General features: G+C 32.3%; 2 protein-coding genes across 2 annotated transcripts in view; one reads left to right on the forward strand and one right to left on the reverse strand.

Moving 5' to 3' along the window:
• Nucleotides 1-18,561, forward strand: part of LOC113393351 (dual specificity tyrosine-phosphorylation-regulated kinase 2) — a 158,953-nt gene that overhangs the window by 104,988 nt on the left and 35,404 nt on the right. The window lies entirely within an intron of this gene.
• LOC113393392 (uncharacterized) lies at nt 248-6,922 on the reverse strand. The gene is made up of 2 exons (XM_026630254.2): nt 6,679-6,922; nt 248-1,499 (listed from the first exon to the last, which is right to left on the reverse strand). Exons 1-2 carry the CDS (start codon nt 6,718-6,720, stop codon nt 960-962), a joined length of 582 nt encoding a protein of 193 aa, XP_026486039.1. The 5' UTR covers nt 6,721-6,922; the 3' UTR covers nt 248-959.

An 18,561-nucleotide genomic window follows, 5' to 3' on the forward strand; every position in this document is an offset into this window, starting at 1 on the left:
TATTTTGTACAAATACATTATCATGTTAATTATAGTGAAATATTATGAACATTTTAATTTTTACTAAAAATTTACAAATGAACTTTTAAAGTATTATGTGTAATAAATATTTTAACAATGTTGCTTTTAATTTTTATCATACAATTTTAAATGTCGTCATATTTTTTTTTTGCAAATAAGGTACAATAATTATGAATTTACTAAAATATACTTTAAAAAATCAAATAATATTTTCATGAATTATAGATTAATCAAGTAGTTTTTTTAAATGTATTACTAATTTTATGTTAGATTTTTATTTTGCTATTAACTTCATATACATCGACTTGCAAAGTATATAAGTATGACCTTATATATTCGAAGTAGTTTAAAACTAATATATCACAACACACAGAAATATCACAAAAAATCTTATAACATCTACGTCAATTATGTTTAAAGAGTAGAAGAATTATGGCCAAACTATTTCTTGTATGTATGTATATTGTAAGTATTTAAGCCTTAATAGCTCAATGGTACACGGGAGTCTTAACTACGTGAACAACGCTAGTTTGATCCTCACTTTTGGACTATTAGACTGGAAGGAATTATAGGATATTAGTAATTCCTAAAAAAAAAAAGGTATTACTAGATTTTTTTTTTAAATAAACTTTTATAAATATCTTTTGGCTTTTTATGTCTTCCATAAAAACTTCTGTGATGAAGTTGATTTGTGCTCAAATAAATGTATTAACAAAAATTTTACCAAAATAATTGGTTTCCAAGGAAGACGTTGACAGGTTTCGCTAACCCAGCCAGAACTTGTTCTTAATAACTACTTTCTATTCCTAATTAAATGAGATATCAAGCACATTGAACCACCGTAACCACAACATTCTGAACTATGGTTTCATTTTACTTAACCTAAGGAAAATGCATTAAATTGAGCAACTATTCTCCTAATAACTAAAAAACTAATCTTAACTCTTGGACGAGAATAAGCTGACTAACTTCGTCTTGATGTTAAGGAACGTTGTGATAGACCTCTTTACCTTCTTCTTAGGTGTTTTCTCGGGCCTCAGAAATGGTTCCGAGTAAGATTTCTGAAGGTTTGTGATCGTTGACATTTCAGGTTCCTTGGCCGGTTGATATTTGTATTCCTTTACAACCTTTTCCTCGTTCGGGTCGTATCTATACAATACGGAATATGTACGTTTGACCTTTTTGAGAACACGAGGAGCGTTTGCTGTTCTTTCGCTTTTACAACGTTTGACTTCGTTCCTCCCGTAATAATCTTCATAACTATCAGCGTCGACATACACGACACGTTTCCCTAAGGCCTGTTCTCGCTCCTTCTTTAAACTTTTCCAGGAAGCAATGACGGACTCTCGACGGAACGTCTTGTTAGGATTGTGGCGACTGATCAAGTAAGGTTGCTCCTCCTGGATATTGGTTGTTTCCTTCAGAGGTGATCCTCTTGGACTTGGACTGTAGTCGATCTCGTAGTCGTCTCTCGAGATCTGAAAAATAACAAACATTTGCCATTAGAAATGAGACGAGAAGTAATATTATTGTAGAATAAATAACAACAAATTGGTCGATCTTTAATCGCTGTCACATAAAATACGTCGGATCAGAGATCTTGGGGATTATTTAAAGTATTAATATATTAATGTCGTACGTGACTTCGAACATAACACCGAACGGTACTAGGGCCGTATCGCTGTCCCTTTCAGACGTTTTAAATATTGTCATCTGTCTTTTTCTGTTTCGTCATTCGAGCCCTTCGCTCGGTGCCCACATGTCTGATAGCACCTGTCGACTTAGACATATGCCCTGACGCTGGAGCTAATGCCAACATGTTATGTTGATTGTAAACTAACTCGGCAGTGAACTGTCAAGGAAGTTTACAGAAAATAAAAGAGTGATCGTTCCCGATATATAACTTTATCCGTCCGTAGCTCGTCGTTAATAAAACGAAGCTGATGTATCGAATATAAATAGTTGATATTGAGAAATTTGAATGGCGCCCTTCAAAATTATGTCGTTTTGTTTATCTCGTTAAAAAACATTTATTGAATTAAAAGCAGTCGTCTATAAAAGTTTCGTAATTTTTAAATGTTTCAAAAATTTTCCGTTTTATTTTTTATGTGCTATTGTGCAATGTTGTTTATTGCTTTTCTTCAAATTCTATAATGTTATGGAGCAAGCGTTGGTCAAAGAATGGGTCAGTTATAATTAGATTTTACAATCGGTATTTACGAGAAAATTTCGAACCGTGAATACATGATTCGTTTAAAATTCAATCTTGGAAAACAAGATGATATGTTCCCCTGTCCTTGTACACTGGCTCACTCACCCTTCAAACCGGATCACAACAATAATGAATATTACTGTCTGTTCATAGAATATATAATACTTTAAATGAAGTCGTATTTATTCCACAAATACTTTATAATTTTATTTCTATCTCTATTATAATCCCGTAAGAACCAGGTTAAATTCGCCATTGAAAAATCGTCTTGAATCTATTCAGCAATTTAAATAAAAGGTGTGTAGGATATTATTTCGACGTCAAACATTCCTGCCGCGACAAATGTTACACCGTCACAGTTTGACATGTCGTATTTTGTAACATTTTTTTAACGGTCACATATTAAAAGTTACACTCGCGAATTTGGGTCGCAAAGTAAAATGGGTCACGTAAAAATACCAGATCTATTATCGATGTTAATTAACACGGCCCAATTAAAACATTACGTTTTCTGTGTATTACATCATTTACATTAAATTAACAGTTGAACTTTGTGCGAAAGGATTGAATTTCAAAGTCGAATTTAAGTGTATGGATCTAAATCAAAGTATTCTTTATTCGAGTAGGCTCATAAAAGCAGTTTTTAATCGTCATGTATCCCATAAGTGGGGTAAGGAGGAGGATGCTTTGACGTATATCCACTCTCTTCCTATGCGGGGTACTTATATGACTGAATTTCCGACAAATGCAGGTGTGCCAAGCATAAGATGGCATACAAATTGGGCATATGAAAAGTGGGTGGCGCTTGCTCGGGTTTTATGCCACAATATTCTTGTTTAATTGACGTGTTTCTAGCTCATGTCGGTTCATTTTAGATTTTATGTATAAACTATTTCACTTTTGTCAATTGCATTAATTTTTTTGTTTTTTTAATTTCAGGTAAATATTTGAAGACTAATGTAATGTACCGGTGAGTCGGATTCCCACGTTATCCCCGCGTCCTATATCTTGCGTATTAAACGCTATGTGCGTGTAGTATTTCTGTCTGGTTGTGCATATTTCGTGTTATTTGTGGACGTTATTAATATACGAAGGTGATACTAATAGGCACGGATATATTTGTCACGAGCTATTTTAGACAATACTTGAAAGTGTTCAATGCAATTCAAGGGTCGATGGTTTCGTTTTATATTTATACTAACGGCTCGCTCGCTCTACGCTCGTGACGTTTCTCGGTTTTAGTTTTTTAAAAGGTTCTTTTTTTGAAATTATAATTTACAATATCATTCTTGCGTTCAGAAATATGATGTTTTTTTTTTAATTAGCATGATTATATTATGATATGTGAAAGTCTATTACGGCAATAATAGAATTATCTAGTAATAGTCATAAGTTTCTCAGTATGCATCATCTAAGCGAAATTACATCTTATTATATTCATATGTAAAGTTTTAAACGAATCTTATCTGGACTTAAGTCCATTTACTTTTATACAAAATTTTAATAACAAGAATTAATAATAGCAAGATTCAACGATGAAAGGCGATTTTTTTGGGTCATCTGTGCTTAATATTAAATCGCACCAACTTACTTTATACTTAAGAATGTATTAAAAGGAAACGCGTCCATTTTTGTGTGAGTGGGTCAGTATATCGTGAATAAGACGAACGGACAACGCGTTAATTGATATTCAATACCGTAATGGATGACGATCTTCACAAAAAAAAACGACGTACACACCAGAGTTGTTTTCGGTTAAACGGGCGTACTAACATATGACTTGTAAGATACCGTTAGCCGTGTGCGAAATCGCAAAACCATTGCGCTCTGATGATGTTTTTTCTTTTAATTTACAGCTACAGACACATACATAGATAGTTACATGTGTGGGTTCTTATTTAGCGATGCGTGAGATTCGGAATTTATAATGCAAGACCGTTTGGATTTTAACGGCTTATTTTCAATTTGATGTGGTTTTGTTCGATTTTTAAGTGATTTCAAAAATGGAACGTTTCTGAAGTACTCTTCTTATTTTAAAATGATTTTATTTAAACAGAAGCCGTTTGAACCGATTTACTAACTAGTAAATTATATCATAGAAAATTTTCTTTATTTAAATTAAGCAGATTTGTTAGTATACAATTTCAAGGCTATTATTGAAGACTTTAATACAGTTATGTATGAATGGATTCTGATGCCAGCTACTTATTGGATAATATACTATTAATTATTCTATTCTTGTTATTTCAATAACATTGTATAAATAGATACAAAGTTAAACTCGAAGGTTAATAACCGATACAAAAAATTTGTGTGACAATTGAAAATAGTTATGAGTAAACTCACTGACTAAATCTTTAACGCCCACGCTCGATTTTCCAGTGACTTTTCGATGAGTAATATTTTTTTTAGACATATTACAATTTTTTTTAAATTATGTGTTAACTGCCTTGTTACTACTAAAGTCAATCGAAACTTTGTGGAGGTCTAGTTAAAAAATAATAATTCCTTTGTGAAATAGAGCTAGAAAAAATGTTATCTGTCTGTAGTTATCACCCATTACTTGGACATTAGTCTTCGTGCTTCTCTATGGCATAAGTATTTTTGAATGATAATTAAAGTAAACTCTTACACGTATTATTTTGAATCGAAATTATACAATGTTAAATTTAAATTTCGAACAGCTCGGAATGTTGATTTTGAATTCTAAAGAACCGGTAAGAAACTGTAGAAGAAACATATAAAGTAAAATATGTTACTTTCTATTTTATTATGTTATGCCTTTTGATTTTATATAGGCTAGGTGGGTCAAGATTGGCATTGGGGTAAAATTGTACGGATTGAATAACCGAATACCGAATTGCTGTTTCGATCACTTTTTATATGTTATTCTCCTGTCAGTAGAAGTTTTATTAGCTTATATCGCCTGGAGAACAGAATTAATACAAAAATGTGCTCGATCAATCAGAAATTCGATCGGTACGATGACACCCCAACGTCCTATAATTATAAAAAAAATATATACATAAATATTTAGTAATAACTAATTATTATATGGTATCTATTACTAGGTTTCTTGTCATAGATTATTAATTTTTGCTGTTATATATCAAAATTATGATTATAAGCATTCCATAATTTCTTTAAAAAAAGAATGGTCGTATCTTTGTTAAAATGTTGGAACGATTCTAATAATATCTTCTTTTTTTGGTATATTACAAAAATTGTTAATTTGTAATTTTGTATACTATTAACATTATTTTTTATTTCAACTTGGTACGTTAAACACTTTCGAATTTAGAAATCGGAATATGAATAACAGCGAAAGATTAGACGCTGGTTTCCGAACGTGACATTACGCGTTTAAATGACCAAGGTGATATATATTTTTTTTTATATAATGGAACACTGATTCTTACGAGATATCCAACGCTCGTACGTGAAGGTTTGGGAGGTCAGATGCCTATCTGGTAAACAGTTATACGTAGATACTGATAATATATGACTGGCAGGAATATTTTCTTCTAAGAAGAAATAATGATATTATTTTATTCAATAAATGTAATTGAGATCGAATTCGAAATTTAAAATTTATTTGTTCCTTATTTTATTTTTTTGTTTTCTTTTTTAACATATGCCAAGTCTCTTATAACATTCATCTCTCGATGTCAAGTTTAATTTTAGCGGTGAAAGTAAAAATTCGTGACAACTAAACATCGAACATAAAAACTGGATAATTTTACAATCGGCAATTTTGACAGCGAATGTAAATTGTACGCTTTCCAAAAAGGAATACTGATAAAATATATATAAAAAAAAACTAGAACGTTACGTAAAATGTTTGGAATTTGGTAATTTGAATGATATCTCGTAATTAATGATAATATTTTTAACACGTAATAATGACACATTATATCGATTTTAAATAATAATCTGTATTGGAAAAAGCTTCTAATAAATTAATTTCAGGTTTAATAACCAAGTAAATATAAATCGTCGAACTTGACTTGTATAACAGTTAAGCTGATGACTTCTCAAACTTGTTTTCGAGTTTTCATCAACATGAAATAAATTAACTTTACGACAGACCCAATCTATATGAAAAATGTAATCAATCGTAAGAGAGCTTTCAACTTTGATTAATAACATTCGAACATCGATGCAGCTAATTCCGAATCGGTAACCGTGAAATCAGGGCAATGTCAAGATCTTAACCACAAAAAGAACTAATACCATATTCAAACATCAGACACGTACGAGCTGCGGTTCATTGACAGCGACCATAGACAAGCCAGTTGCCTTTTAAGCGCATTAAACTCGCCATGCAGTTTGCGTAACTCAGAGAGACAACAGACGATACCATAATGAAAAATACGTGGGACTCGAGGACGCGTCTGTTAAAGGCTTTTATTACGTATATGGAAATTTTTAAATATGGAACTTACCACGCTCTCCCAACTACCGCCTAGGATGGACTTGTCCAACATCTTGTCCACACAGTTCCGTTCACAATCCAAAACACAATTCAAAATTTATATTATTTTATAACACGTTGGTATTACGAAACGATATTGAGCAATAGACAAAATTATGGTGTACGCGATTCGTATCACGTTGTCACTCGGGAATATCGGGTTTTGGCACGCTGTATACACTTCGCGCTTTCCTTTGCGACTGAAGCGAAACAGTTTCAGCATCATATTTATAGGTCGGCAAGACGGGAGAGGGCGGGATTCAGGAAGACGAAACGTTAGTATCTTCCACTTAACACGTAGTCACGCCTTCGTATTTTAGACGCAAGTAATATAAGTTCGGGGAAGCCCGTCTAAAAGTGTTACACAGGTATACCTCATTCCCGATACCGGGATGAAGTTTTAGAGACATTTTTTCCGCTAAGAGTGTTTTTGTGTCACTGTGGCGATGTTTTTAGGGCATTAACCTCTGTCGAATTGTGTCATATTGAGTCATGAGTTTAGCCTTGATAGATTGTTTCTTTGTTTTTGTTATGTAGCTTAACTGTAGATATCATATCTCTGTCGGTATAATTTCTGATATATTCACAGAAAAAAAATCTTCAACTTCCATTTGTAGATATAAATGGGTTTACCTGTTTTTATATATGGTTTTGATTTAAAGTAAATTAGTTTTTGATTTAATATTACCCTAGTTCGAGACAGTTAGACGAGTTGCGAGGAAACTAATAAATTTATATTTTTAATATCTCATATAATATAAACCTTGGAACATATTACGTAATACATCCGAATGTTTATAAACAGATTTAAATAAACATACATTTTTATCTATACGTCTAAACATATTACAGCAGTACGGAAGATATTTTTCTTTATACGAATACAAAACAAGGGATACGATATTGTTCGCAAGTGTCTTGATGAGTCACAAAAACCTTTATCGCTACGAAAGGACCGAAAATGAAGAAAAGGTTCGGACTATTTTTGCTCCCCCAACGTCCAAAGTCCAATATCCTAAATGAGATGTGCTGTGAGGAGTTTGTTCGCTTGTTCAATTTCATGATGGACTACATCAGCTTACAATGATTACTTTGAATTCAAATTACATATCTGAATTAGTAGATACCTCTGTTGAGTAAATACCTCTTCTGTTGAAAGAAGGTAATTCCAAGAACAATATCCGTCTTACTTGTACAACACAAGTGTACTAACACAATGCCGCGCCTGAAGAGAGTAACTTAACTACAGGTATAAGGAACATAACATCTTAGTTCCCAAAGTTGGCGACGCGTTGGCGTTCTAAGGAATCCTTAAAACAGAACCAATGTATATGAGCGTTGGTGACCAATTTCCATCCGGTAGTCCAAATGCCCGATGCCTACCTATTTTAAGTAGAACAAAATATTGCGCAGACCATTATTGTGATTTAAGTAGGTATAGATAACTAGTGAACGGAACACAGCTAAATTAACCAAACTATATTACTGAGTTAAAACGAGCTTTCTGTCTGTCTGAAATAAAATGTCGCGAGGAAACCTGCATGTGTCCGATGATATTCTACCACGATAATACAAAAACTGTATGTATTTATATTGCAGTTATAATTCTTCTCATTTAAGACATGTTGATCTTTAAAAATTATTAGAGCTTGAAGCATAGCGTCGCGACCCTCTTTCTTTTATTATTTTTATTTCAAATGCGTTTCGGTTATTTATGTCTTGAAATTCTATAGAAGCACTATAGTGTGCGGAGTTTTATATTTTAATTAGAATCGTGAATTATAATTAGATTTTGGAGAATTTCTTTTAATTTTGACTCGTACTGCTTTTTACTTTCGGTTTAACTAGACTTACTCGTGACTTGCCCGTAAAGTGTTACAAGACTAATTATCCGATTTTTTTTAAAATTCAAATCAGCTGATTAGTCTTACAAATTCGCATTTTATGATGAGTGTAACGTTATTTAATATAAATGTCGATTTCATTATGCTTATGTAAAATCAAGCTTATTGATATTAAAGTACATAATTAAGAAACAATTACATTTTCTGATCAATATTAGTGAAATGACACTAATGAGAATTTAATAATTTAATAAATAACTGTTTTTTATAAAGATGATAGTTCAGTATTAAGCTTCAAGAATGGTTCTAGTATTGTGTGTAGTTTAAATTTTATACTTATTTACGTTCGTGATAATTCTGACACATGTAACCATCGCACCATTGAACGGTGAAGCTTCCTAAGTAACGGTGCTGAATCCACATAGGCAGTTGTAGTTAACGCTTGCAATGTATATATATCGTTTTTTTTTTTTACATAGTGTAATATTGTGGAAACAAATTGAAATGATGTTAAACAATAGCAAAAAATACCACCCAATGGAGTGGCGTGGTGGAGTAAGCTCCATACTTCCTCTTTAACAGAGGAGACCTGCCAAACTGTAGGAAATAAACACGTGCGTTAGTGTGCGTACTTCGTGTTTCCACTAACCATTACGAGAATACTACATTTCAAACATTTAAACAAAAGATTCTTTGAATCAGAAACGTAATTTGTATCCGATTAGAGTGAGATCTAAGAGGATATTTTTTAAATTGGTATCAACTCGTTACATTTTTTCCATAGAATGTATATCTTTTTTATTGAAATCGATCAAAAACATAAACAAAACATTTCCGATCGTTGATTTAAACGGATGAATATTGAATATGTACGTTTCCATTTTAGAGATGAATTATTTTTCAAACATACTCGCAGTAACAATTACATTCAAATCAAAGCAATTCCAAATGAAAGAGTACTGCTACAATGTGATTAGTGTTCTCTATTTGTAACTATTCGAGCTCAACTAAAGTTCACAGTCTCACTGGTCACCAGATGATCAGTGATCTTTGCTCAAAGATCCTGACACTGCAAAAATATGTCTCAATTCAAGACTCTCGTATTTGTAATGATAAGCTTATCAATCAAATCGGATCACAGTGATCATTGTATTTGTTGGTTATTCTAAGGTTGGTAATCAGCCAGACGAGGTACAGAATAATAATATCAGTGAAACGTGACAATGACAATTAATTGCACCGGAAAATATAATAAGTTTCAGGAAAGGTTTCATGTGGCCGTAAGCCGCACAGAGTTTGATAAAAGAAAACATTGTGAAACCTGCATGTGTTCACCAACCCGCAATGGATCCGCGTAATGGAATAAGATCCAAACCTTCTCCTAAAGAAAATAGCCTTTAGGCTTTTACTGTACTGAAATCAAATGTATTTTTATAACTAGTCTGTTATGGTTCACTCTTTGTTTTATTTTTAGGTTAACGATACTAAGTATAGGTAGTTAAATTTGTTTACATTTAGAACGATTTTACCGTTTTACAACTTGCTTTAGGCTCAGTTCAATTTTAGATGCAACTCGAGTGCATCGCATTTACGTCATTGCAATTGCCAATTTGAATCTGTACGGTGGTCAACCTAGACGATTGTATTTTAACCCTTATGTGATAATCAATAAGGACTATGTGCGGGTTATGTCGTAGAGTGTACAGTCAATGACATCATATAAATTTGGGGTCGCCGGCTTATGACGTTCCATGGTTCGCTAACAAACCATTTTGATCGACGGATGTTATATTGATCCGATAACAGTATACTGGGTCTGTACTAAATTAACTATTTTTATTTTAAAAGGGTTAAGAACCTTTAATGGTATATTATTATTTCTCAATCGATTTTAGATGTAAGGAATGACCTTAATATTTCAAGAGAATCGCTTCATCTATTATTATGTAAGTTCCAATATAAATTTAATTGGGGTTAAATCAAAAAATATATTTGAATCAAATCATAAGTCGATTTATGATGTCTACTAAGATATTATATCCTTTCTATATATTTCGTATGTGTCTAAGTTTTGTGGCTTGCATATATCATACAAATAAAGACATGTATTTCACCAAATAAATGTAACCTTATGTGGTTACCACTCTCTGGTAGCCAGATAATATTGGGTTGTTATTAGGTAGAGAGAAAAGTTATAGAAACGGTAGCTGTAGTTGTTAATTAAAAATAAGTTAAAAAACAAATAATAATGTTGATACTAAAAAAAAAATCTATGCAAAATTTCACGATCATAAGACGAAGTTAAAACGTGAAATCGTAACAAACAAATATAAACACACTCACTTTCACATTTACAATATAAATTATGATAGTGATAAGCAACGAAAGGGATTAAACCAAGTGCGAGAATTCTTTAAAGGTCATATTCTTCTTAATCTGACGGCAATCCAATATTTTCCAATTGTTCTTCCAGATTAGATAAACGTATTGGCGATTTTATCTTGCAATTCATATTCATGTAAATTATGATAAAGCCAGATAAACGAAAGTATAGATCCTTTAGAAAATTCAACGTCTAATTATTCTGCATCGCTAAACCTTTAGTTCAGGCAACTCTAACAGAATAATCAATAATGGTTCAGAACAAAAGTAATAAAGCTAAAATGTTTCCGAGTTCGCTCAATAACTCCGCTTAAAAGGGAACCGCTCGCTTAATTCGCTTAAATTAAGCCACGTTTCCAGCTATCTAGACGTCTGACAAGGGTTTACGACTACAAAGGGGATCAAACGTGTCCCTTGTAATGCTGAATGCGACAGTAATGTTGATTGTTTTCTCATTAGTGTTAAACTGTTGTGTGCTGAGCTCGCTAAGGTTTAATGCTATGCTGAAAATGTGACCAATTCCTTTATAGATAGCTTAGAGTTTCACGGGGGTACGTAGTAGGAATTAATTTGGAAGGTAGTCGTACAGAACGTACAGTCGTATGTAAATATTACAGACTTGTAATTAGTATTTATATTATTTATAGATATACCGATTGCCAAGTTAAGTTTATTATTTATAATTTTAATACAGACTTCCATTTAATTATAAAGTATCAAGATTACGTATTCAACAGTCAAAATTGATATATAAATTATTTTTGTAATATTGTAATGGTATGTTTTTGTAACGTTTAGTATGATGTGTTAATGTAATACTATAGCTAGTCATGGCTAAATATTAAAGTTATGCATGGTCATTTAGTAAGGATAATGTTGTTGCTATCTCCCTTGCGTGACAAAGAACATTGGTGACAGCAACATAATATTCCCTTTGAAGATCATTGGCATTATAATTTAATGCAATATTGAGCTATGACTTATATTCATTAGAAAGAGATAAAACGATATATAGTACCAATCGTGAAGTTTTAAATTCTGTTCCAAAAAATTTCAAGTGTCAAAATATTTGGCTGTAACTCTTTTGCGTTTGATAGTTTGATTTGTGTATGAAACATAAATCCGCTATAATATTTTTATCATTCCAATGTTCCAGTTCAACATCGGGGACGAAATCAATTAAAACGACCGCAACTACTATAAACCGTATTACGATTGTGTAAATTAGGTACAATAAAATTTCGTACAAATGATTTACAAGCTCATTAAATGATTTCATCTTTGTCCCGAAAAACGGCTGGATTTCATCCAATAACGGTTAATATTATGTAATTTCGTTACTCCGAATTATTACAGATTATATTATAGGGTTTTTGGCTAAGATGATCCGTTTGTTTACTTTGTTCCGAATTCAAACTGAAATTGAATAGTGTTATAGTGTAATAGACATAAAATATATATGAATTTGTAAGAATGTTCGATGAAAGAAAAATGAGAATGATTTGAATATATCAAAGGTGGCGTAAGAGATTTTTGATATTAGTTTGAAATTGGTGAGTGAATAGATGGTGGCTTGTTATGCTTCGATGATATCAAAATCAAAATATATTTATTCGAGGACTCAGCTCATAAAAGCACTTTTGAATCGTCCTCTTCCAGTATGAATGAAATATCAATCACTATCGATTCGGAAAGTAGCTTCTAACGAGGAGAACCGCCAAGAAACTCAGTAGGCAATCTTTTCCGCCATTTCAATTACAGAGTATGGTAATAAAGTAGAATTATATTTATGTGTATCCTGCCTAGAAAGTAACAAGTACTAAGTCCAAGCTTTTTTATCATTAATATAATGTTATCTTGAGTACTAAGCCGTATGTGCCAATGTTTTTTTACATGAACTTTAAATTTTTGAATAGGTCAAGTTAAAAATAAATGTGGAATCTTATTATAGAAACGAATATCGTGCCCCAAGAACGATGTATGGGCTTTGCGAAGTCGGAAACTAGGTCTTACTAGTTTATCTTTCCTCGTGTCTGTACACTGATTGTCACCGTATGTTTCAAAAAGTTCTATTTTATTTTGAATATACATAATACACGAACGTTTATCGATAAAATACGTACGTACCTTCCTGACTTATATTATAAATGCGAAAGTGAGTTTGTTTTTGACGCTTTCACGACGAAGTACTCAACTGACCATCATGAAATTTTGCATACACGTCAGACACAAAGAAAATGACAGGATACTTAACATCTGACAACGCGGTAGAAGCCGTAGTCATATTGAAGTGCAGAAGTAAAAGCGTATTCGAACACATTGATATTCGTACTAGTTTATATTTATAGAGTTTATGATGAAAATAAAGGAAACAAAGAATTTCTTGGTATGACGAAATAAGTAGTGATAAAACTATACGTTAAAACGTCGGCTACCCGTCTCGGTTCTATCAACAAGTTCATAATGAATATGTTTCTAATGTTTGCATAAAACCACCCGTTAGTTTGAAACGCAACTCACAGTGAATCCTGGGAAAACGAGGCTAGTTGACGGACGCATGCAGTTTGTATACCGCGTCGAATTGGAAAATACATTTCAACTTGTGATGATTGAGCTTATTCATCCGTTACACTGGATTTCTCTTTATCTACATATAATCGAAAAAGGGGTAATCCCGATGATGGTTTAAAGCTACAACAAAACAATGTAAAATTAAAATAAAAAACTTGTTTACCATTCAAAACTGTATGAATTATGACCGTATTTGGAATTACCTACTAGCGATTATTTTTCTTGGTCATTACTGATATCGGTGATCATCCATTGATCGAATATTCTAACACCGAACAATATGTAGTATTATATTGTTCCGATTTAAAGAGCGTGATTAAAGCCAGTGTCACTACAGGAATAAGGGAATTAACATTATAACAAATTCCTACAGTCCTAATATCTATGAGCAGTGGTGACAACTTACCATTGTCAGGGCTAAGGGCTAAAAAAAAATTGTGACGTTTTTAATCAATGTTAAAATTCAATGTCAAGATCGTTTACTTCGTTTTAAAATCATAAAGTATTTTTTAATATATTCACATGATGAGGTTAAAATAAATTTAACGGCTTTTATCTCGGTTAAGTGGTAATTTTAGTGAAAGTTGGACGAAATTTTTGCGAACGTGTAGTGCTTAGTCATCATATTAAATGGCGATAAAGTTTCACGTGGGTTTTTGGTAAGTGTTTTAATAATAAAAAAAAGTATCCTGTCAATATATTGATTTGAAGAATATATTCGGCGGAAGTCGAACTAATGACCCTTGAAATTACAGTAGAATTTATAACAGCGCTCCCATGTATACAAATAGAATGGAAAAAGCTAAATAATACTCCTGTGCAGAATCTCGTTCAAAACTCTTTTCTGAATATAGGGTTATCGGTTATAATATTATCGTCCCACTGAAAAAAAAAAAACAAAAATGATTTAGTTTGGAGTTTTGATTAAATGACAAGACATATGTTATTAAAAAACGTTGCCTAAAGTTTTTTGTTACAATGTATAAATGACTTTTAAAGAATTATTCTGAAAATGTACAAGAAATAAATATATTAAGTATGTATGTAGGTACATAAGCATGGTATTATTTAAACTATAATTTTAACATGACTTTGCTTTTTTTTTTTATGGCATTGGTTGGCGGACGAGCATATGGGCCACCTGATGGTAAGTGGTCACCACCGCCCATAGACAATGACGCTGTAAGAAATATTAACCATTCCTTACATCACCTATGCGCCACCAACCTTGGGAACTAAGATGTTATGTCCCTTGTGCCTGTGATTACACTATTAGTTACATGTTTCTTAAATTATTGATGTAAAAAAAGTAACAGCCTAAGTACCGCTGCTGAGCTATGAGGATATCCTCTCGTGGATTAATACTGGAGCTAATTCCACCGCGTTCCTCCAACGAGAGTTGATAGACAAACATATGGCTGAATTTAATTGAATCATTTCTTCAAGATGTTTTCCTTTACCGCCGACCACGGAACGAGTTATAAACAATTATATTTTGGTATGCATAGTATATTTTGCATATATGATGTAAATTATAAACATACGTATTATTTAGAAATTGCTATTAATAAATTTCGTACCGATTCGATTTATTTCCAAGATACGCCCCTTATTTCCTCCTGTGACGATATCGAATTATTAATAGTGTCTGAGTAATGACTGGGGAATATCTTGTCGTCGCTAAATGTTTATAGGTCGTGATAGCTGCCAGTGGTAAACTGGCCTTTATCAGTAAACAAATATTGTATTAATATATATTTAATATGATCGTAACTTTGAACAAAGTTATAAATTATATCCTAACTAATATTATAAACGAGATCGTGAGTTTGTTTGTTAAGTTATGTCGTATTAACTTCTCTACCGATCATGATATCTTGAAACACGTTACCAGCGGTACAAGAAAAGACAGGGGTAGCTAAAACCTGCCACACAACACCCTCCCCTTCCAAACCCAGGGGCGGACTACTATTTATATACCTTATAAACACAGCATAATTAAATTTTACAAAAAGGTGAGCTTAACGTTACTGCATTCTCTACCAACTTCAAAACGTACACGAAAGGTAGTATGTGTGCAAATGTTAAGTAAAAATATATGCATGTTGTGTGACACACACATGTACGTTAGATATCTAGAAAAATAAATTCATAAATTTAAGGTAAATTGTAAACTAAAAGCTTACATTATTTTTACAGTCGATGTCCAAAACCTTTATTAATTATGAAATCAATCAAAATATCAATATAATAATTTTTTTATTCAAATATACGTTTGTGTTTGTTAGTTGTGTAATAATAATTACTAAGCAATAAAACCGAAACAAATCTAGTAATAACGGTACAAGTATAGTGTTTCAGTGAAGCCACAAGCCAGGTGTTGCGCACACCTGCGCCTGCGCAGCCGCTATTAACCAATAATTTAATATATGCAAATTATATTATACTCTTGTGTTACTTGTTTGTTTATAAAAATTTTTAACAATACTAATAAACAATAATGATGAAGGTTACGGCCACAACAAAAAAAAGTTAAGTTACGTGAAATTCCATTTTGATTCAAAATCATTTTACTGAGACGTTACATATGGAAACGTTACAATAAAAAATATATTTATAAGTTTAAAAAGTGTAAAATCAATTCACAGTTTGATAACAAAAGGCATCACGTCAATACATTCGCATATGTAATAAGTATGATTTATTTAATCGTTTGTTTAATAGTCCATATAACTATTTCAGTGATTACGATACTATAATGTTATTCACAATTCAATCCGTAGCGTAGGTAATACGTACTATTGTTTTTTTTGAATAATGTCTCCGTGTAATGAGTTTAAGGGTTGCCAGTTTATAAAAGTAGTTTTTAAAATTTCTAATATATTTTTTATTTTGTTTATAATGAAATTGTAATCGTGCATTGTTATTACTAATGATTAAATTATTTTATAATTATTTATCTATAATCCATAAATGTGTGCGTCTTTGTAATAAATTGGTGACTGATAATTATTTTCATGAATAGATGGACTTATTAACTTCTAGTTATATTAGCAGAAGCGATCGCTATGTCTTTGGAGATGGTGTCTAATGAATTTAATACTATGGATAAATTTCAAAAAACAAATGATAGGCTTCTTCGCTTATTCGCATAAAACCAGTTATCAAATTTTGGTGTTGAGACATGTAAGATTAACTCTGGATAACATGCTTACTTCTCAATTTAAGAAAAATGTGATTATACGATTTTGGCGTGGGTCGGTATTGTCTAATGATCTCTTTGATTGATGTTTTAATTTTAATTCGTATAAATATAGCTTTAGTTATGACCGTTTTATTTTGCTCGACGTTTCAGCCCTAGTTATCTTTAGGGTATATCAATACGTGAATATCGTAATATGTCTGACATTTATAAAATATGGGCGTATCTCCCAATCCGCATGGATCAGCGTGGTGGTATAAGCTCAAGAAGAACCTTCTTAAACGGAGAGATGGCCTTAGTCCAGCATTGTGACCCCCTACAGGTTGTTTATGTATTGCTAAGGTATGGAATGTTCGTAGGGTTGGTAGCCCTGAGTATACCGTGTTTCGTACACACGTGCGCCTCGACTTTGTTTACTGGCGGCAGAAGATTGTCTGCTGACGTACAAACTATAAATAATGTATTGACCTACTTATATTCTCTGGCTGAGATGTAGGAAGATCGAAATTGTATATCTCTTAATTGTTTCTTAAAGACGAAAATTTGTTGCATCATTGTTAAAAGAAATTTGAATGTATTTTTATTTTGATAATCCGCTAACCCGTATTGATTTGGGGAGAAATAAACTCTGAAACGTTCGTTTTAACAACCTTTGTACGGATGTGGGATGATGCCCATAAAAATACGTAAATTATATGTTTCAGTACATAAATTATATTCTTAAAAAAATATATGTTATTCTTAATAGTTTAAAAGAAAAATAAAACGTGTAATTTTTTTTTGCTTTGATCAGTTTAGGAAGTGATAAATTTGTGTACTTTTTTTTTATATTGTCATAAATATATTTTTCGTATCTGTAATAGTGTTAATGTAATCCGGCCGCTAAGTACTTCTATTTCTCATAACACCGCTTCTGTGAAGTCAACTCGGTTTGGAGCAAGTGTCACGTCGGATGAGCTGCGGGGCTGTGACCTAAATCGTTATAATCACTGAACTTTCTTACGTTTTCACATATTTAGATTTTATATATAATATTAATACATGTAAATAAGCACAAAAACATTTCTTAATATATTAGGTTAATTATATTACTCAATCCAAGACTATAGACCAGTAGTTCCCTAACTTATTTTTCTCGTGGACCACCTATATATTGGTGCTTTTAATTCTATCCTTAGTAACCCTACGAGTATTTCAGCAATTAAAATCTATGATTTTTTTTTTCTCAAACTGATGACGAAAAAGAAAAAGGTAGGTTACCTTTGGCATCAAGTATTTATAGTGGTGATCAAGTTCATGTTTGAAAAAGCATTAAGAATTGTCGGGCGGATAGCGCTTTGCAAGTCTGTACACGAAATTGTACGTAATATCGAATACGCAGGTTTGGACAAGTAACAGTCGCTTGCCTTATTAAAATATTATCTGCTTATTTAGGCACTTAAAACTATGTACGTAGGCCCTTATAAAAACTATGCTTACATTTTTGCTCTTTACTATCAAATTTTCGTGGACCCCCATTAACATCTTATGGACCCCCATTTTTTATTCACACCTACGTAGACCCCCCAGCAAGTCTCCCGTGGACCCCTGGGGGTCCACCTGGACCACTTTGGGAATCACTGCTATAGACGATGAAAAAGTATCGATTATGTTTTCTCTTTTGGATAAAAACTTACTAGTAACTTCTAGTAAATTCTACAGTAGATACAGGTCTGGTCTACAGTCTAAACTAAAGGTAGCAATGGCAGTGTTCAAGTTAATCCTGTAAAATACCATGAACGTACTTGAATGTAGTATAATTTTTTATATTATCATTTTATATTAAAACTAGTTGTTGCCCCTTCGTTTGGCGTTA

The sequence above is a fragment of the Vanessa tameamea genome, chromosome 26, assembly GCF_037043105.1.
Source record: "Vanessa tameamea isolate UH-Manoa-2023 chromosome 26, ilVanTame1 primary haplotype, whole genome shotgun sequence".
Taxonomy (NCBI): domain Eukaryota; kingdom Metazoa; phylum Arthropoda; class Insecta; order Lepidoptera; family Nymphalidae; genus Vanessa; species Vanessa tameamea.